Source organism: Parasteatoda tepidariorum, chromosome 5 (assembly GCF_982258835.1).
Source record: "Parasteatoda tepidariorum strain Cologne lab strain chromosome 5, Ptep-v5.0, whole genome shotgun sequence".
Lineage (NCBI taxonomy): Eukaryota > Metazoa > Arthropoda > Arachnida > Araneae > Theridiidae > Parasteatoda > Parasteatoda tepidariorum.
In genome coordinates this window covers 3,229,089-3,252,024 of record NC_141759.1, presented here as the reverse complement: position 1 = coordinate 3,252,024, position 22,936 = coordinate 3,229,089, and the positions used below count along the sequence as shown (strand labels likewise).

The 22,936-nt window shown below is 27.7% G+C and overlaps 1 protein-coding gene across 1 annotated transcript in view; it reads right to left on the bottom strand.

The window, feature by feature from the left end:
* LOC107455575 (glutaminase liver isoform, mitochondrial) overlaps positions 1 to 22,936 on the bottom strand; it is a 51,091-nt gene that overhangs the window by 21,693 nt on the left and 6,462 nt on the right. The window contains exons 5-7 of the mRNA XM_016073199.5: positions 21,536 to 21,615; positions 18,263 to 18,426; positions 7,358 to 7,428 (exon numbers count right to left, since the gene is read on the bottom strand). Coding sequence (XP_015928685.1) covers positions 7,358 to 7,428; positions 18,263 to 18,426; positions 21,536 to 21,615 — 315 coding nt within the window. The remainder of the gene's footprint in view (positions 1 to 7,357; positions 7,429 to 18,262; positions 18,427 to 21,535; positions 21,616 to 22,936) is intronic.

Genomic DNA, 22,936 nt, shown 5'->3' with positions numbered 1-22,936 from the left:
AAGAGACACTTTTCAGTTTTTTCACACACAGATTTTTTTTAAAATTTCTCAAGAATTACTTAGAGGTTTATATTGTAACTTTAGAGCTGTTTTATTCATGCGATTTTTCATACTTAGCTATAAGGTTTGAAGAACTGACAGCAAATTACAAAAGAGACCAAGCATTTTTTAGCACCCGGTACCATAATATCAAGCAGTAAGCTTGTAATTTGCATAGGTTACTACTAAAATAACTGCCTGAAAATTCATAATCTTAGCTTAATTATTTATGAAGATATGGTCCTTTTTATAAAAAACTAATTTTTTGTATAATTTATTGTGCTGTAATTTTAAAAATATTCAAAATTTTAGAGCAATTTAAAATTAATAACAAAATTATTATTTTAAAATGTGAAAAAAATTCGTTTAAAACTGTGTAAAATAAGAGTATTTAAAATAGTTTTTTTATACGTATACAGTACATGAGTGGAAAAATAAAAATAATATTTTTCACAATTTTGTAGTTAACCGTATTTGGCAACTAATAACAAAAGTCGAATTTGAATATCGTAAAAATTTAAAATGTCTTAAGTAGTTTTTGTACTAGGGAAAAGAAAGCTAAAAATGACATGGAGATTTCTACAAATTTAATTTTGTATCACGAAACAAGATTTGTTAAAAAGGAAAACTCGTCATCGAAGTATGTTAGACTTCAAATATTTTCTTTCCTTATATAATCACATCATGCTGTCTGGTTATTACAGAACAAAGTAATTTGCAATACTATCAAAATGAAATTTGTGGAAAATCCCTGATCACTTAGAGCTTTATTTTAAAAAGCATACAAATACTCAGAAAATTGTATAAAAATAAGCAGGGCTCGAAAAACCACTCGTCCGCCCGTCCTCGGCGGTCCAAAATTCCCCGCGGACAACAAATTTCTTGAATCCAGCGTCCGCGCGGATGGCCATTCTCCCATTAATGTTCGTGATACATTTTCAATTTTTGTTATCTTACAAGAGTCTAGCGCCTCACTTCTAAAATGACCCTCTAATCTCAAAATACAGCAACATACTGCGCATGGCGGAATTGATGTTTTCGCTGTCTGGGAGTACTGCAGTGGCTGGAAGGGGCTTTTCAGCAATGAATATAAAAAAAAAAACTTATTACGTACTAGTCTTAAACAACAAGCGTTAAACACAATTATGAACATCTACCAAAATGGAAAACCTCTTTCAGATTTCTGTGCAGAAATCTCTGTAAATCATTGGCTTGATTGTGGAACTGGCAAACGTCATACTTGATTCATTTAAAAAACGCAGTACCATCAGATAAATTGACATGATAATTGACAGATAACTTAACCTTTGTTATTTAAATTATTTCTACAAAGAAATAAATTATTTCATAACAGAAATACTAGGTTTTACTATTAGTAACCTAGTATTTCTTTTATTACTGTATAATGTAATCCTTGTATTTGTAATCCTAGTAACTACTAATTCATTGTGCAATTTATATAAATGTTTGTAATAAACAAGAGAAAATTATATTTTTATTTATTTAGAAGCGACGGGTTAGTTTCAAAGGAGGAAGGGTACATTGTTGAACAAGCCGTCCTCGGGGACGGGTAAAATTTCTGAGTTTTTTCGAGCCCTGAAAATAAGTATACAATTTTCCTCATACAAAAATACTGAGAGAATTGCAAGAAATTTTTTAAATGTTTAAGATATTCAAATCAGACTTTTTAATTAGTTGCCAAATACAATTTACTACAAAATCAAGATTTTTTTTCTGTGCATGTTCAGTATAAAATTGTCGTGAATTCTCACAATAGCTCTCCTGCGCATGCTGTTTTGGTGCGCCCGCAGCCATTCTTTAGTTGATGTTAAATCGATCTAAGAACAAGTATTTTTGCTCTGTTCAATAATTAGATACTTAATTGTTTATTCTTTTGCTTATTATATAATTTCATTATTAAAGTGATTGCCCTCAAACATGTTGGATTCCTTTGTACAGTAAACAAATTGATATTTATTACCCCCTAACAGTGGCAGTCCTGGAGAACAAGGTGAGTAGAACTTACCTTGTGTTATGGAATAAGTTTTATCAGTTTTTGCTTAAAAATTGACAAAAATAACTACTTTAAATACTCACATCATGCACATTTTTTGTTTCAAATTTTAAGACAAAAATTTTGTTATTATTTTTAAATTGCTCCAAAAAATTCGGTTTTTAATTTTATTGAATATTTTTAAAGTAATAGCAAAAAAAGTAAGACAATTTTTTTTTTTTTTTTTTTTAAAATGTATTTATTTTCATGAATATTTAAGCAAGGTTTACGAAATTTAATACAATTATTTCAAATAACAACTCAAGTACAAGCTTATTACTTGGTTTTGTGGCATAGGGTGTTCAAAAATGCTTGTTCTCTGAAAGCGTGAAACTTTATTGCTAAGTTTGAAAAAATGTATGAGCTGAACCTCTCGAAGTATTTCTTAAGAAATGTCAAAAACTGTCTCTTCCATTATTTTAGGGTATATCATTATAAATATTTTTTATATATAATAGAATTGTATAAATAAATTACAATTAAATAGTAGAAAAAAATTTTGTATATAAAAAGAAATTACAGTAAAAGCTTGATATAGCGAATCTGCTATTATTACAGAGTCACTGCCAAAATGTTAACATTAAAGAGACAAAAATGTAAATAATAACTAGCTTTTTTTCTTCTTCAGGAAATAATTTTTCTGTCCTGTTTAATTAAGCAATATTACATAAATATGGTTCAAATGAGAGACATTTTCATTTATTTCTGTTATCAATACAGGAAATTGAAACCTGGTATATGTATATTTCATTTTCAGTTTTTGATTGCTATTTTAACACAAAAACACTTGTTTACAAGGACAAGCATGACAATTTTGTCAACTTATTGTCAGAAGGAACTATAACTGTAATTTCAATTTCACAGAAGAGAAAATTACATTCTAAAGGTTTATAAACTTTTCCTGGGTAATGATAGAAATTCAGAAACTTTAAGATATGTAGGCTACTTGTGAAAGATAATGCGCAGACAGCTCAAACCATTATTACTAACGAAAAGTTTTTAAAAAAAATAAATAAATAACGGAAATCTTCCTAAAACAGTCTAACTTTTCAAGCAAAAGTAAATTAAATTTAAAGACTAGAAAAAACAATATCTATTATAAACTACAAAATACACTGGGAACTTATCATTTAAGCTACAAAATACAAAAAAGCTACTTATCAACCTAAAATCCTGAAAGCACTTTGGTCTTTTTAAAGTTCAACACTACAGTATGGGTGCTATTTCAATTTAAAAAGCTTTTTTGCTGATATTTTTTTTAATTAAGAAATTAGCTTAATATTGCTAATGGACGACAGGAATGATCAAAGCTAGTTTAAATACTTAGAAGAAAAAAAACTATTGTATAGAAATGATAAAGCTCAAAAAATTAGCATAAAACATGAGTTGTAAAATAATAACTTACAAATAGCTAAAATGGTCTTAAAAATAGAAGAAAAAAAATCACCCTTATTAATAATAAAGTGTTCTTAAAACATTAAAAAAATCCCCATATAATCAAAAAAAATTTCAATAAAAAACATTATTTTTCTAAATTTACAATTAAAATTTCATTGAAGCACATATAAATGTCTTTAAATATATAGATTTAGAGAAGTTCAATTATTCTTGACGTTGAAATTAAAATGCGAAATTAATAGAAAGACTAAATAAGAAAATGCCGATCGTAACTTATATAATTGGAGCACAAAGTGAAAAACCGTGAAAATTTTATGTAAAAGAAAAATCAATATCAATTTATATTCATATTTAACATAATTTTTTGAACTAACATTTATCATTAAATTACCTACCAATGCAGAATATCACACCAATAGAGTAACTAATTGGAGAAAAAACATACTTCTTACAAGAATCGTGATATTGGATTTTAAAATCGTGTGAATAGGAATCGTGATATTGGATTTTAAAAACGCAAAAATACAAATTGCGATACTGGATTTTTAAATCACATAAATACGAATCTCCGTACAAAAATTATAAACACGAGAATATGAATGACCACAGTGAGTAGTTTTTAAATAACATATAAAACAGGGTTCCCACTCAATTTTAGGAAAAAAATTCCCTGACTTTTCCAGGTACAAAAGGTAAATTTTAATGAAAATCTATACCATATTTTATTTATACCATGCTTTTTCATCAGAAAACTTTGATTTCTTTATATGTGTAATATAAATATTAGATTTTGTGAGCAAAACAATGTAACAGAATGAAAATACGGAAAAGTTTGACTAAGAGTTGGGATTTTATAAATTTTTTTTTAATAGATGTTAGAACTATTTAAATCGAATCTCAAGAACAGATTACTGACATGTCTAAGACTGGATATTTTCCAGGTAAGATATAGAAATTTTCAAGGTTTTTTTTTGTAAAAGATAGCAACTTTCCCTGCTTTTTAGAGCTAAAATAAAATTCCCAGACAATTCTAGGTCCCTGATCCGTGGGAAACCTGATAAACGTGAAAATCGATGTTTGATATTACAAATACGTGAATACAAATCGCAATGTTGGATTTTAAGAACACCTAAATATGAATCATGGCATTGAATTTTAAAAATGCGTAAATACATATTGCGATATTGAATTTTCAAATGGCGTAAATACGAATCACGTGACAAAATTTTTAGATCGCATGAACCATGAACACGAATCGTAACGCATAGTTTTTAAATCGCGTATAAATGCGAAAATCAATGTTTGATATTACAACCACACGAATACAAATCATGACACTGAATTTTAAAAACGTGTGAATACCAATCGTGGCATTGGATTTTAAATTCTCGTGAATAAGAATCACAATATTGCGTTTTAACTGCTTACCTTAACAATTTTTTAGAGAAAAAAAATGCAAACGATTAACATATTTTTTTATTTCATTAATACAAGGAACTAAAACAAAACATAATACACAAGTTCTCAGCTGAAATTTTTATTTTTTTATGTGTAAAAAATATTTAATTTGCCATCTGTTTACTACCCCAAATTAACTCGGGCAAATGAAAAAAGTTAAATATTAGTCTTCGTATACATATATGTTCACATCTTCATAATCTGAAAAAGCATTTGCATTACACTTTCACTTTCGCTCATGATTGCCATTCTTTTTTTACTCTTCCTTTTATGTAAATTCATCAACTATCGTATATACAATTGTACAAAACACTTCTACAGTCCCACAAATAGCAAAACTCCCAAACAAAAATTGACAAAGTTCCAATCACAGCAGATTATTATTTTTTGTTTTGCTTCCGGCTGAATAAAAACGTGATAAAACAAAACATATTGACAAATTCTGCCATGCCCGAGTTTACTCCGGATAATAAATATTTGCAATATATATACATACCTTAGGTAACTCGGGATAATCAGTGCGGCTAAAAGGGTGCAAATATAAATCGCGATATTGAACTTTTAAAACACGTAAATTACTATGGAATTTCGATGTACGATTTTTAAATAGGGAGAATACAAATCACAACACGTAGCTTTCAAATCAAGTAAATACGAAAATCGATGTTTAATATTAAAATCGCATGAATATGAATCACGATATTAGACTTTAAAATTGCTTGAATATGAATAACGTAAATATGAATCGCAATGTGTAGTTTTTAAATCACGTATAAATGCGAAAATCAATGTTTGATATTACAAATGCTTGAATACGAATCGCATCATTGGATTTTAAACTAGCGTGAATATGAATCGCGATATTCGGTTTTAAAAACGTATATATCGCGATATTGGACTTTTAAATTGCGTGAACAGGAATTGCGATGTACGATTTTTCAAACGCGCGAATACAAATCACAACACATAGCTTTTAAATCAGGTAAAAATGAAAATTGATGCTTGATATTAAAATAGCTTGATTAGAATCGCGATATTAACTGATTCGGGCACTGTTTTAAATATTCAAAATAGGGAAAATACGCTAAACCAAAGGAATCAAATTGGCGGAAGAATCACGTAAGACGTAATTCTCCCTGTAACTGGGGGAAGAATGCATGTTAATAGGATTTAGAAAAAGTCTAAAAAAATAGTTGTAAGAAGTAAAAGTTTTAGATTAACGGAAGTCCGCAAACCAATAGTCGTGAGAAGCACGGAATTCAACGATATTCATGCAAAAATCTCATGAACCACTTCTAGTTTTAAGATCCAGAAAAATCTTACTAAAAATACGGAATTTTGGAGCACCCTAGGAATACAATCACCCCTGAATATCACCCCTGTTTGCAAAATTACAAAATAAAAAACCAAAATATTCAAAAATTCTGAATTTTGCAATATTACTAAAAAATGCTGCTAAATGCAAAATATTCCGTAAAATGAAAAAAAAAAAAAAATCTTAAAAGCACTATAATAAAGAAAGAGAATTAAAAAAGTGCCATCAAAATCTGATGCTGATTAATGACAAGAAAGTACAAAAATAATAATTTAAAAAAAAGACAGGTTTAATAACACTCACAGATTTATTTGTTGGAATATGGCATACCAAGAAGGATTGTGACAGATAGGGATTAATATTAATCCTTATCGTTAGTGTTTACAGATCACAAACAATGTGATTGCAAAAAAAAATTAGCTGAATTTTTTCCCCCAACGTGTAGTTTTCTTTAGTAATTTTCTAACGAACGATCTCTTAAATGTTTACCTTTTCGAAATTACTTTTTAGATTATCAATTGCACACATTTGTGTTTGCCTCAGTTGTTAATTATTTTTAGTCGAAATTATTATGGAACTTTTTTTCTCTCAATTTCATGTTCTTATCCGAATCTGAAGTTGCGTTTTTCTCTAATAAATCAAAAGAAAAAAAAGTAATGGCTCGTGAATGAGAACTTAGGAAGGAAAGAAAAAAAGAGGCTCCTGGTAAGGGCGGAATAAATGTCTCGTTAATGAGATTTTGGCTGGTTTACAAAATTTAAATTTTAGAACTCTGAGAAAATTTTGTTGGAATATAAATTATTCATTCGCGGGAGCTCGCAAATCAATGGTCTTGAGAAGAATCATATGCCTGAAACCATCACTGGTATTGGTTACTTTGTTCAGCAGATTATTGAGAACTATTTTCTAGTAATCAGCACATATTTTAACAATCTTGTATCAGTGTGACTTAGCTATTGATGATTACATAAAACTATGTAAAAAAATTTACTTTTAATAACATGAATCTTGAGTAAATTTTTAAGAATATTTATTAAAAAACAAAAAGACAATCATAAGAAGAAAAATAAATCATTAAATGAGAAAAAGCTTACCTCAACAATGTATAAAAGAAGAGAACAAACAACAATAGCACCCGCATTAACCATTGGATTGTGAGGTTTTTCTAAAACACCAAAAGTTACATTAAGAAATGTTTTAAAAACTACCGATTAAAAATATAGCAGCCATTTTTCATATCATACATTCTTATAAACCACTCTTTCTGTCAGAAAATAATGAGAACTACTCTATTTTCCATTTTGAAAAAGTCATTCTTTGTAAGGATTGCATATGAACAAACCAAAGAGCAATCAAGGTTTTGGGAGCAATATGATAAGAAACCTTTTAAAATTGCTTTAAAAAAATCACCAAGATTTCCATAAAGGCAAGAAGATATTTCTGAGTGTTGAGCTGTCATCTATTGGAAAATCTGGGATTTGCAAATTACCAATCTGAATACTACACAAAGGAACAATTTTTATACAAAAAGTAATGCGCTTTAAAAATTTAGAGTAATAATTATATTTCTCTAAGCATTAGAAGAGATTAACAATAAAAGTATTTGATTATTGGTATTTTTATTATCAATAATAACTAACAGCTTTTTCATAATAGTTTTTGTTATTTTGTAATATTTTTTTAATTTTCCATACACTATATAATGAGAGGAATGTTGGAAATATAAGAAATAAAAGAAAATTAAAAATAATATAAAATAAATTAAAAGATAATTCTTTCTTTCTTTCAATGTAACCATGGTAGAAAGTTACCATGAACTTTAGTCTCGAAAGCAAAATCGTAATAAAATTCCATCAGAAATAGTAGACAAATAAAGGACACACTATGTGAAATGAAAAAAAAAGAACATTTTTAATGGAATATATGATTTTTCTAGTGATAAATATTTCTCATGAAGAAAAAAAAAAGATTTTTAATTTTCTATGAAGGATAAGTTTCATTAACAATAAAAATTAACATAACTCACTATATATTTATTTTATAGAGTCATTTTTATACAAAAAAATTGAATATCTGTAGATACATAATGATTTATCACAAAAGATTAAAAAGAAAATGTCTGTAGCAGTAGAATTGTTTCATTTTTTTTTAAAAAAAGGGAATATCTATTTCAGTAAAATAATTTGCCCCTAAAGTTAATTCATATCTACTAATACAAAAAAAAAAAAAGATTATATGTCCTAAAAAAGTGATTAAAATATTTTTTTAAAAAACAATAAATCTATTGATGTGGAATAATAATTTGTTACAAAAAGTGAATATCAATTGATAGAGTAAAATAACTTGCACAAAAATGGAATGTCTATTGATGGCTATTGGTAAAGGGTAGTTTGTCACCGAAAAAGTAAATATTTATAACTGTGGAATAATTTTATACAAAAAAAAGTTTTCAAAGTCAAATTTTATTTGAAGTTTGAAATTTTATAAAGGATTCTAAAAAATTGCCCAAAATAGAAAAATTTCTAAATCATAAAAAAATTTTGAATAAAATAAAATATACTAAAATATTTTTTGGGTTACAAATCATTCCACAGCAATGGAATGCTAGTGAAGCCACACTTGAAAAATAATTTGAATACATAACTTTTGTTTAAAGAAAACATGAATGAGGAATACAAAGTTTCTCTTTACTTTACAAACATTACAACGCAATAATAATAGTAGTAAAAAAAAAATTCTAACAAAAATGTCAGTAAATTAAAGCCTGGGAAGAAAAGAATGTGCATTCAAAACAACTGAACTATTTTTAAGTAATGTAAATGAACTAAAAATATTTTTAATTGTTGTCTTAAGAGTGAAAAATATCTTCAAGAGGGTAGGAATGATTTAAATCACCAGATTATCTTCAGAAATTATTGATTCAAGTTGAAAATATTTTTCAACATAATTTATAAATATACTCTTGAGGGTGTTGCTTAATTTCATTGATATTAAAGGTTTCATCAAGAGAAATAATGAGATGCAAATTAATGATGTATGTAAATGTGCTGAATGTACAATATATGTAAATTATAGATGTTGAAAATAGACTTAAAAAAAAAAGACTGAATGTGCATAAAAGGGACCTGAAACTTTTAAACCATAATTTTCCATTAACTGTATGTAAAGTAATTTGCTGTTTAATAAACATATTTCAATTATACCCATTACGTTTTATGTTTATTTAAATACGAGTACTTTTAAAACTTATTATCTATTTTGCATATAAATTAAAAAAAAAAAAAAAGATTTGATTTTCCAAGAATGTTATAGAATAAGTAGTTTTTTTTAAACTTTTTTTAATGTTTCCTGATTTCAATTTTTCATTAAATTATTCTTCATTTAATAGTTAACTGACAAACTGGGATTTATTTTTAACAAAGTTATGAGAGTGTTAAGATCATACAAATACAATTTCATCTCATTTATTCATTAATTAATTTGTAATAATTATATACAAAATATTGTTAACCATTTTAGTTGGAAGTTTTAAGTTATTTAACTATAATATTGCTTTTAAAAATTACATTTTAACATAGTTTTCAATTGCATAAATTTCCTCTGATTTAGAAATTAAAAATAAAAATCCAATTTCGAACATATACATCTTAAAAATAAAATTGAAAAAAAAAAAAAAAAAAAAAAAAAAAAGCCGTAAAAGTCACAGATTTGATGCAGAGTTCAACCAGACTAGCATTTTACAGACTAACATTAAAATTTTCCAATTTACAAATATACTAATATTTCAATGAAAACAGGGTTTACTGTGTGTGAATAAAGCAGGATATTGTGAATAATAGCGAATTAACAGACTTGCTATAGTCTCTGTTCTATAAACAAGAACTTTCCTCAGTATAGAAACATAGAATAAAAGAAAATACACAAGGCAAACAAGCTTTAACATCAACCTATACAGAGGAAATTTAAATCACAGGTTTAAGTTTTCCTCTGCGAAGATCATTCCACACTGCTCTTCAACTGACCTTGACTCATGCGAATCATTTCATGCTTTGAAAAATTCTGATGATTTATTTAATCATTTTGTTAGTATCAGGGATGAGATTAGCCAAAAAGCAAAAAAGCTGAATTTCCACGATAGTAAATTTTACGCAAGCACAACCCTTTAATAATAACAGTTTAAGGTAATAAATAATGTGTTGACATACAATTGTGTACTAATCTATCATTATATAAATGAATCATTGATACTTAACATTTTTTAGTAAAAATAAAAATTACCACCTGAAAAAATAAATCTGGAAATTATACTTTTCCCCAGTTCACATAAGAGACAATTATTACTTGAAAAACTACCTGGTTTAGCAAATTAAAACTACTGAGAATATACATTAATATTTCATTTCTTTCAATAAATACTGTAATGTGATTTATAGCAAATATATCAGTAATAATCAGTAATCTTTTTCCCCAAAAACAAATTAAATTAAATCTCTTTTTAAGTTATTGCTTTTGTTCGCTATATCTTTTATGTTTTCTACATTTAGTCGTTAGTCCATCTTAAAACATCTTGTGACAAATCCTATTTTTTCTTCTTTGCAAGCACAGAATGTAAGTTTTGAATATATTCCCTTCCAGTTTCTCTGATGTTGTAACACTTACATATACTAATAATCGTCCTTAGAAAAACAGTCACCTTTATAGTAACTAATTTTAAAAAAATGTGCTTCTTACAAGAATCGTGATAGTTGATCTTAAAATTGCGTGAATATGAATAACAATTATGGGTTTTGAAATCACATGAATATGAAACTAGATATATGATTTTGAAAATGAGAAAATACTTACAGAGAATTTTTAAAACGTGTAAATACAAATCACGATTCATAATTTTTAGATCGCGTAAATACGAATCATGATGCATAATTTTTAGATTGCATAAATAAGAATTATGATGCATAATTTTTAGAATGCGTGAATGAGAATCCCAATGCCTTATTTTAAAATCACGTATAAATACGAAAATCAATGTTTGATATTATAAACCGCATGAGCAAATCAAGACATTGAATTTTAAACTTGCGAGAATCGCTACATAGGTTTTTAAAAAGGTGTAAATACGAATCACAATATTGTATTCAAATATTAATTCAATTTTCAAATATTAATTCATTAAATAAATTTAATAATTTTAGTTTTATATTATAGTAAATTGTAATTATTTAATCAAAAATAACATCAGTGATAATTTCTAATTTATAGCTGTATATGAACAAAAAAATAGTCATCAGCATAATGATAAAAGTTTGGGTTGTCGTGAGCATAATATTAATAAGTTTGGGTTGTCATCAGCATAATATTAATAAGTCTGGGTTGTCATCAGCATAAAATTAATAAGTTTGGGTTGTCATCAGCATAAAATTATTTTCGGGTTGTCATCAGCATAATACTAAAAGTTTGGGTTGTCATCAGCATAAAATTAAGTTTGGGTTGTCATCAGCATAATATTAATAAGTTTGGGCTGTCATCAGCATAAAATTAATAAGTTTGGGTTGTCATCAGCATAAAATTATTTTTGGGTTGTCATCAGCATAATACTAAAAGTTTGGGTTGTCATCAGCATAAAATTAAGTTTGGGCTGTCATCAGCATAAAAATTATTTTTGGGTTGTCATCAGCATAATATTAATAAGTCTGGGTTGTCATCAGCATAATACTAAAAGTTTGGGTTGTCATCAGCATAAAATTAAGTTTGGGCTGTCATCAGCATAAAAATTATTTTTGGGTTGTCATCAGCATAATATTAATAAGTCTGGGTTGTCATCAGCATAAAATTTTTTTTGGGTTGTCATCAGCATAATATTAAAAGTTTGGGTTGTCATCAGCATAATATTAATAAGTTTGGGTTGTCATCAGCATAAAATGAATAAGTTTGGGTTGTCATCAGCATAAAATTAAGTTTGGGTTGTCATCAGCATAATATTAATAAGTTTGGGCTGTCATCAGCATAAAATTAATAAGTTTGGGTTGTCATCAGCATAAAATTATTTTTGGGTTGTCATCAGCATAATACTAAAAGTTTGGGTTGTCATCAGCACAAAATTAAGTTTGGGCTGTCATCAGCATAAAAAAGTTTTTTTGGGTTGTCATCAGCATAAAATTAATAAGTTTGGGTTGTCATCAGCATAATATTAATAAGTCTGGGTTGTCATCAGCATAAATTTTTTTTTGGGTTGTCATCAGCATAATATTAAAAGTTTGGGTTGTCATCAGTATAATATTAATAAGTTTGGGTTGTCATTAGCATAAAATTAATAAGTTTGGGTTGTCATCAGCATAAAATTTTTTTGGGTTGTCATCAGGAATTGTTTTTTTAAATTTTATTATGTAAAATTTAAGCAAAAAGATAAAGTAGTTATTTAAAGAGGTGTCTAATCTTAATAACTGTTTTACAATTATTATTGTGTACAATAATTAAATATAATCTAATATATAATCTATTATACTAATCTATTATTATAAAAACGATTACATTGATACTTAACATTTAGTGAAAAAAAAAATTACCAATTGAAAAAATAAAGCTGGAAATTATATTTTTCCTCAGTTCACATAAGAGACAATTATTACTTGAAAAACTACCTGGTTTAGCAAATTAAAACTACTGAGAATATACATTAACTAGCTGCCCTTACTGTGGGAGCAACAATGGCCAATCTAATATGGTGTCCCTGAAAGAGTGGCCAACAAATCTGCCCTTCAGGTGCCTGTATGACCTATGTCATTATCCAGGTGGGCATTGGAAAAAAAAATATTTCCTTTTATTTATTGCTAAGAATGTTTTTATGCTATTTTTTACTCAATTTTCGAATAAATTTTTTTAAATTAAAAATAACGATTTTACTTTTTTTTTAAATTTAAAATATTAGCAAATTTTAATAATAATTATTTATTCTGTTTAATTTAAATACCTATGAAAGAAAAAGGATAAATTATAAAAATAGAGAAGTTAAGCTAAAGAAGTATGAAAATTGTGTTAAAACTCTCTATACTATTCGCATCAAATTTTATTTATTTTACTAGGAGGCTCCGCCCCCTGCTCGCTAACGCTCGCCAACCCCCGAGAATTGCTACGCAATCTGTGGTTCACGCTGTGAACCATGGCTCTCTGCACTCGCTTGCCAATGAACACAATGTTCTAGCACAAAGACATAGTATATTATCATCAAAGACATAGTATTTTATCATCAAAGACATAGTATTGTACTTATGTAGAAGAATTCTATCAATGTTCTTATTTGCTTTTAAAAAAGTATATTAGCTATTTAGATTGTACATGGTGAAAAAATCAAAACATTAGTTAAATAAGAAACATATTAGCAAAATAAATTATCTGAGATAATAACCCTCAAAAAGTCTTTCATTTTCAAGAACACAAAAATTTGTTTTATCGCCAAATGAAATATTTTTTGGTGATCAGCATTATTGAAATCAATTTCTATATTAATTAACATTTGTGATAAAGTACATAGCATTTTAGAACAAAATAAGGATGTTTTACATACAATAAATTAAAATGCATGGCTGTTAGCATCACCCGAGAAATACCACGTGGAGGTCGCCATGCTGCATTTCTAATCGGGGTGTTTTGATTTTGTCAGTTCCCCTTGCCTACTGCCAATAGAACTTTCAATTAAATTTTTTTCCAAAAAACATTTTTTTCTGCAAAGCTCTAAGAAATTAACACTAAGCATTTAGAATTTCTTTGAAAACACAATTATAGATTTGGCATCTTGGAGCAATTACTGAAAGGCTGTCAAATGACTTAACTCTTGACAGGCCAACATAAAGTTGTCCATGACTAAAAACTTGACTACATCTTTAACAGTTATTATTGCACTTGATCTCTGCAATCTACGCCTTCCATAACATTCCTCAATACTTTTTTTCTATACAAAAATTGCTATTTTAGTTTGAAAAATTACATGACAATCAGCAACTGTTTAGATAATTGTTTCGTATTTGATAAGAATTTTGCATTTTATAGCATAAATAACAGCAATTATAAATAAAATTTTGATGATGAGTTAATTAACTCTTTTTCCCCCCAAATTTTTTTTTAATTAAATCCCTTTTTAAGTGATTGCTTTTGTTTGCTGTATCTTTTATGTTTGTTATATTTAGTCGTTAGTCCATCTTCAAACATCTTGTGACAAATCCTTTTTTTTTCTTCTTTGCAAGCACAGAATGTAAGTTTTGAATATATTCCCTTCCAGTTTCTCTGATGTTGTAACACTTACATATACGAATAATCGTCGTTAGAAAAACAGTCACCTTTATAGTAACTAATTAAAAAAAAATTTACTTCTTACAAGAATCGCGATAGTTGATCTTAAAATTGCGTGAATATAAATAACAATTATGGATTTTGAAATCACATGAATATGAAACTAGATATACGATTTTGAAAATGAGAAAATACAAACTGGGATATAGAATTTTTAAAACGCGTAAATACAAATCACGATTCATAATTTTTAGATTGCGTAAATACGAATCATGATGCGTAATTTTTAGATTGCATAAATAAGAATTATGATGCATAGCTTTTAGAATGCGTGAATGCGAATCTCAATGCCTTATTTTAAAATCACGTATAAATACGAAAATCAATGTTTGATATTATAAACCGCATGAGCAAATCAACACATTGAATTTTAAACTTGCGTCAATACGAATCGCTACATAGGTTTTTAAAAAGACGTAAATACGAATCACAATATCGGATTTTTAAATCTCGTAAATAAATCGCAACACGCAAATATGAAAAGATATGTTTGATATTAAAATCGTGTGAATAAGAATCGAGATATTAGCAGATTCTAGGCTTGGGGCCTCTGAAAGGCTTGTCAGAAGCAGCGTCGTTTGAACTACGAAAATCGGATCCATCTGGAGGGCGGGTAAAAAAATTCGGAAAATCTTATCTGCTGCGTGTAAAGGGGAGAAAATAGGTAAAATAAGTAAAAATGAGAAAGGATTGGTAGCTATGTAGTTTGAATTTTCTGTTCCTTTTTGAAAATCGGTGAATTTTCTGAAAAAGCAGAATACTAATTTAAAAAAATGAAATTTTTAGAAAATCTGAATTTTTGATAAAAAAAGCTGAAATTTAAGAGATAAAAGTGAAAAAAGCGGAAATCCGCTAAAAAACGGAAAAATCTCATCCCTGTAGTATTCCATTCTTTTCTAACGTTTGGAAATTTATTTAAATTATATTTCATGCACATTATTCCGTTATTTGATTCCTCTTCCTACACTGGTTTATTCCTCTAATTACATTTTGCGATTTGACATTGAAAAAGTTTATGAAACTGCACCTATGGTATGCCTGTTTTAATGCCATTATTCAAGTACTACTTTTTCATCTATTACTTATTTGTTCTTTGAAGTATGTCAACACAAATTAGCACTACATAATGCTAACTATAGTAAGTTTTTGAACATATAGGAAGAGATATTGATAAACATACTATTTAAAAATATTTCAAAATATCTGAAAACATTAGTAAGGATAAAAGGATAGTGGCAATTTGAAAAATTACGGTCTCAGATAGCAGAACTCGAACATCATTTAAGTTATCAAAAAACATTGCGAAGAAAAAAATCCCCTCTATGTAAGCCACTTTGATCAATTCAAATAGCACTTGATCTCATTCTTTAACAACAAATTAAGTAAATTAGATTTAATAGTTAGATAGTTAATAGGCATAAAAGAGCCAATTTAATAATTATTATACTAAGAGAAAGAGACAAAAAGATTGAAACAGATTGATTAGACAAGACAGAAAATTATAAAATGTAATGTTTTTTTTTTTTTATTAATTATATTTCTTAATATATGCGTCCCTAAGCAAAAAAATAATCATAATGCAAAAGCTTTTTTAACATACTTAGCCTTCATTTATCATTCATTCATTTCAGAAAATCTAGCCAAAGAGTTTCAGTTTAAATTGACAGTCTTTACAAAGATAAATTAGTGATCCCCCAATGATAAAATTTAAAAAAGTTAAATTACAGGATCTCAATCTTTATTGATAGATATACTTCACGCTTTGTTTGACTAGTTTTTAAACAATTGTTAGTATACAATAAACAATTTTAGGCAGGCTGGTCATTTTTCAGCATCCCTGGACTCACTCGAAAATAAACCCCAAACAAGTACAAAATAATTGAAAAAAAACATAAACAAACTTCATGTCTGACTGTAACATAATTATGCAAGTCTTGTAGAAATGGTATTTTCTAATAACAAGCTTTTTAATGGACTTGAAAAAAAAAATCAGAATCACATTAAAAAAAAAAAAAAAAACCAGGATATTTTCAGATGTTGATGCCAACGATCATTAAGGCAGAGGTGATTGTCCTTGTTTTCTAGTGTCACCATCTTTGGCCAAGAATTTGACTTCTGCCACACCCATATGTCACGCCCGTTTATAGGACGGACCCATTCATTCATTCACCATTGTCCACAGATAGTAATTTTGACCTAAACCAGAGAATGATCAATATACAATTCAGTAACCCAGAGGTACTGATTTGTTATGGGAACATGGAGGACTTTGTGACCTGACAGATTTAAAGTGTGCCAGTCACCATTTATTATACGTGGAGTCTTCGGCCGACTGGATTCGAACTCCCGTTCTGGCTAACGCAAGTCCAGCGGCCTGTCAACCAAGCTACCCCGGCCTACATTGTTTAGATAATACGTAATAATACAAATAGTATACATAAATCGGAATACTTTTAAAAAAGGTAGAGAGCAAACTTTATTGCAAAAGAATAATAAAATATTCTATTTTTAATTTCAGAATTATTTTGTTTAGAATAGAAAGTTTTAACAGTCTCCAGAATAATTGTCAAAACTAAACAACTTCATAACAGCTTTAAATCAATGCATGTAAAATTTTTACACTACTGTTTCATTACAAAAAATAACAGTATTAATTAAAATTACCTCATACTAATATATAATTAAAATTAATAATTGAGTTCAAAATTTCTTTTTTTCTTTCAAATAATAATGGTTGATTGGATTTATCACTTTTAAAATCAGATGAAAAGGTTGAATCAATAAAAGTGAACTAAAAAAGTCCATGCTACATAATTTTTTACTGCATTAATATAAATAATAAATAAGTGAACCCTGGATTCATCACCAAAACAATAACATAAAATTGTTAATTCTATTCTTATAGAAAGACTGAATTCAATAAAGGTTTAAGCAAAAATTTTGTAGGTAGGGGTGTATGTTTGAATGAAGGTCTTTCCAAGAATCGAAGCTATCAAATTTCGCTATTTCTGCTATCATTATTAAGTGAAATAAAAAAAAAAAATGAATCGAAAATTCAAACTTATCCATTCTTCGAATCTATTTTTTTAAATATCTGCATTCATTTTCTTAAATGAGATGTTCTGAGCACACAATAAAATCTGGACAAAATATTTTTTTTATCAGGAATATCAGGACAACTACGGACCCTATAATAGTTGAGTTAAAAATCCAATTTTTAGAATCCAATTTGTGAATTACAAAAGTTCCCCTTAAATAATTTTTTACTGCATAAGCATAAATAATATATAAGTGCATGATCCCTGAATTCAGCACCAAAAAAATTTTATAACATAAAATTGTTAATTCTTTTTTATAGAAAGACTGAATTCAAAGGATTAGCAAAAAATTTAGTAGGTCAAGATATATATTTGAACTATGAATTATGAAAGTCTTTCCAAGAATTGAAGCTATTCAATTTTGTTATTTCTGCTATCATCATTATAAGTGAAATAAAAAAAAGTTGAATCGAAAATCTAAACTTTCCAATTCTTCGAATGTAAATTAATGTTTTTTAAATACATGCAATCGTTTTCTCAGTTCTGAGCACACAATAAAATCAGGAGAACTACGAATTGAGTTTAAAATCCAATTGAGAAATAGATACAGAGACTTACTGTTATAATCTAAAACAAGCTCATTAAACATCCTTCCACTGGGCTCCTGACCCACATACTGATGAACAATATCAGATCCAAGCTCACTCAGGGCGATGGCATAATTCATTGGCTTCCCTGATGACTGGATGGTGAAGGGGATCTCAGTGTCACCTATGGAACACCTGAAATCACAAGCTATAAGTTAGACTGGGCCATGTCAAGATTCAGGCATCGCAATGTTTCGGTACATTAATGTTTTATATTTAGTACTGCATAAATTCGCAATTAGTAAGTTCCATTTTTTATAATTATTTCTCAATATCAATAGATGTGATTGTTTTCTGATTAAGTCCTGCCTAAACTAATAGAACTGGAACTCTTGTTTTACAGTTCCTCCAGATTCCAGTGTCATTTCAAAATAGACAAATGTAATAAGATTTATATTTAAATATTTTTCTAATGTTGAGTCTTCTAATCAATAATCTTTAAATGATAAATCAATTACGCAATTTATCAAAAATATTGTTTTATAAATATGTCAATCTTACTTTTTCTAATAGAGTAAAAAATTCTACATAAAACTTTCAAAAATTATTTCTTATCTGGTACAACAATTCAAATCATTACAAAACAAATTTTAGAAATTAAAGGAAAAAAAAGCAAACTTTTGAAAGTTGGATAAACTAATTATCTTTTATTCCATTTTATCTTCAATAAAATGATAAATAAACAATTCAAAGCTGTTGAAGAATAAACTTAATCACATTTACCTGAAAGAACTTTTTTTTACACTAGCATGAATGCCCTGACTGTATGTTCAATTTGACCGCAAAAAGACTATAATTGCAAATAAATCCTTAACTTCAGCATTGTTTTCTATCAGTGTTACTCTCTATCTATGTAAGTTGATAATAAACATATCATTCTCCAATTTTACTGATTTTCAAATTCCATTACAATCACAGCAGAGTGTGATTCTAAAACATTGCTTAGTCTATATCTAATAACTAGCAGCTGAGTAAAAATAAATTCAGGACTCTTTATTGCTTGAGGGTTTTTATTTTGTTTATTCGAGCAAAGGCAACCGTACCCCGCAATGAGTAAGTTTGGTGTTCTTTCCTTTGATGGAACTAATTTTCCATCGTGCAGGGTATCTGCCAAAATTAAGAGTTTTTAAATCCTATCAAACTAATCCCAATTTTAAATCCTATTAATTCTATCAAACACTTTGCATGACAGGTAAATACTTTGCTCGATAAAGTTGAAAGAAGATCTCTAAACACACAAGTATAACTTTCCTTCTCGAAGAAAATATTGTTTTATCTGAGCAATGCTTTGCACACTTTTTTAATAAATCAGTTTAAACCAAAGCAATAAAAATGACTAAACTACTAAACAAACTGAGAAAAAAAAAAAGAAAAAAAAAAACAATTTGGGGTAACAAACATACTATAGTCCGTTCAACGAGAATTGAGAGTGGAAGTAAACAAAAGGGTTGCTGTTTGATCGCCAACGTTTGCCACTTTAACGGTTTCTTCGCTGAATGGGCAATTTCATTTGAATCGACAGAGCTTTCGCTATTATAGAAAAACGAAAACGATGTTTGGTTTTTGATACCTTAAAATTAGATAAGAAAGTGCAAAATTAAAATATTTTCATGAAAATACGTTTCTAAGTATTTCAGTAAACACATAATTTTATTTTAAGTTTAAGTTTTAATATATATTTATATTTCTTTAAGTTTTGATTAAATTAGTTTTAATATATTTTGCATAAATATCTATGAAAAACATAACTTTTATAATTCCATCGTAAAAGTCGTATAGAATTTAAAGTTGTGTTAAAAAAATACTCTTTTATTTTCATAATTACAATTTTTTTTAAATTTATTAGAAGTTACATAATATTTAAAATAGTTTTATGTTTCACCGATTGATTTAAAAATATATTAGAAGGAACTGCATTTATTTGTTTTTTTAAATTGTTAATTATCTTTATTCTTCTAAGGGAAGTATTACGAAAATAATTACACTAAAAGAAACTTGGAACTTTTTTATATGTCTCACAAAATCTTTTTTTAAGAAAAATATACCCACTTAACCTATAAAAAAAAGCAGTTTGTAAACCTCGAATTCAATAGGTTTTTGAAAAAATAGAATCAAGTGTCAAAATTATTTAATTTTACGTAACATTTGAATTTCTGTACTTAATTAACAACTGTACCGGTAACGAAAATAATTATATTAAACTACTCAGAAAAGAACAAAATTTTAAGAATTACTGTATTATTGATCAATTAATCATGGATAATAACGAATAATTATATCATTAAAAAGTAAAAATGAATCCTCGTCGTTTGAATTGATATTTATTTTGAATGCACTTCCGTTTTATAAATGTTCAATATTATTTCTTTCTCAGCTTTACTTATGTAAGATTTCTTCTGTCGTTTTTTAGGAGGACTTAAATCCATCGCTTTATTTTCCATATTACTCATGAAACACTTACAAAAAGACACCACGGCGAAACAAACAACCCTCTAAAAATAAGAGTTTTTGCTTGTCTGATAGGCGCTATTTGTCATTATTCCGGCGCCAAGTAGACAGCTGTATTGCGCCAAATAGCACGCCACTTTGTTTACTTTCGCTATCAGTTCTCGTTGAACAGACTATAGTTATAAAATGGATTTAAAAATATTTAATAATGCCTTTTAAGGTCAATTCTGTAGATTATGTTAATTTAATTTCAAAGAAACAAAAGTATCAACATCATTCCATGAACTATCAAATTACTATATATATAAAAAAATATATACACACATTTCTAGATCAGGCTTTGCAAGTGAATATGTAATGCGGAAATTTGACATCCCACAAGATGATGAAGAGCACCAATAGCTAAAAATCCATGATGAACTGAGAGTTTTCATGAATTTTTAGTATTTATCACTGAAAATCACGATTTTCAATGACTTTCAAAAGGGCAGATACCCTGGATGTTGTGTAGGTGGATACAAGCCATATTTTCTTTAAAAGAATTAGAGATGTTTTTAGAAACTGAATAAGCCAAAGTCTTAAAGTCAAAGAAAGCCTTGCTGGTTTGCTCCTTGAAGATCCAAGTCCCAATCTCCCTTCCCAGTGAGAAGAATCACATAATAAACGTTTTGTAAAAAGAAAATGAACAAAAATAACCAACAATAAAAAAAAAATCCCAGCCATATTTATTTAGAGATTTCATGTTTTTTTTTAAGAATAAATGCGAGAAAAATATAAACTTAGCATTGAAAAATACCTTTGTCCATCCACTGTGCATATTGTGACTCCCCAATAATCAGGATTGTATTTAGCAAGCTGAGGAATGTATGAAGCAACCTAAAAAAATACAATTTTAAGCTTTTCAGTAGTTAAAAAAAAAAACCCTCTAAAATGTTGATTTTTAATTTTATTACAGAGATACCAACTTTTCAAACTACCCTAGCAGCAAAATAACTTGGACCCTCATGGGGTCAATATTTGTGAATCTGGGCTCAATAATTGCTCAAAAGGCCGCTATTTTTATGATATTGGCCCTATATAGAATTTTCCAATTCAACAGATATCGGTTCTATATAGAATTGTCAGATTCACCCGATATTTCATATCTATTATTGAGCCAATATCGGTTCTATATTGATCAATGTAGGCCATTCTAGGACCCATATTAAAGAACCTAGACTTCCCAATATGAGTCCTCGGTTCATGTTCTTATAGGATGATGATTCTCATGTTCTTATTCCGCACAAAAAAGGGCACTCACTTTTAACTGTTAAAATGTATAAAAATATGCTAATATTATGGAATAACCAAATCTGATCATCAATTTTTAAATTAACCTCTTATACTATTTTATATGCATGTTTCACAAAGTCATTCCTTATCACTTTAAAAATTTAATGCTTTTGAAAAATAACTAAGGGCAAGCTAAAAGATAAACTCTGAGAATATATGTTCAAAAAGAAAAAAAAAAAAGGATCAACTTATTAAGAATTTAAAAGATTTTTTTAAAATATTTTAAACTGAAAATTGCAAAAAATAAACATTTAAAGATGCATTTTTAAATAAAAAGTATTTATTTAAGGGGTCTGACAAGGGAGACTAGGGAAGTGTAACTCGCCAATTTTGACATAAACTAGTGGGATGTATGCCTTATGAGGAATAATTTTAGGGGGCAACATTTGAGAGATAAAAAAATAATTAAATATATAGAAAAATCGGTATTTTATTACTTCAATGCAGACTAATAGTTATTGTAATTATCTTATACTCCAATTAATTTTGTGGTACTTTCACGTATAATAACTTCTGTCTCATTATAAGCTAGGGAACAAAACGTATTTTTCAAGTATTGCCGAAATACAGCTTAGAAAGGAACATCTTTGGTATATTATATTAAACATCATCTTGTATCTATATTAAACTTTGATTTCTGGAAAATACACTTCTTTTAAGACTTCGATTTTTGTCAAAAATGCTTTCTTATATTTCAACTCTTATATAAATGAAATTTATTACTGTTCACTTGTTTTTATACTGGAAAATTAAAAAATTTTTTTTTTTTTAAATTTAATGCTAATTTTTTTTAAAAATTAACTTAGTTTCAGAATAGCTCCTTGTTGTTAATTTAGTTTCAGAATAGCTCCTTGGAAGAGGAGAT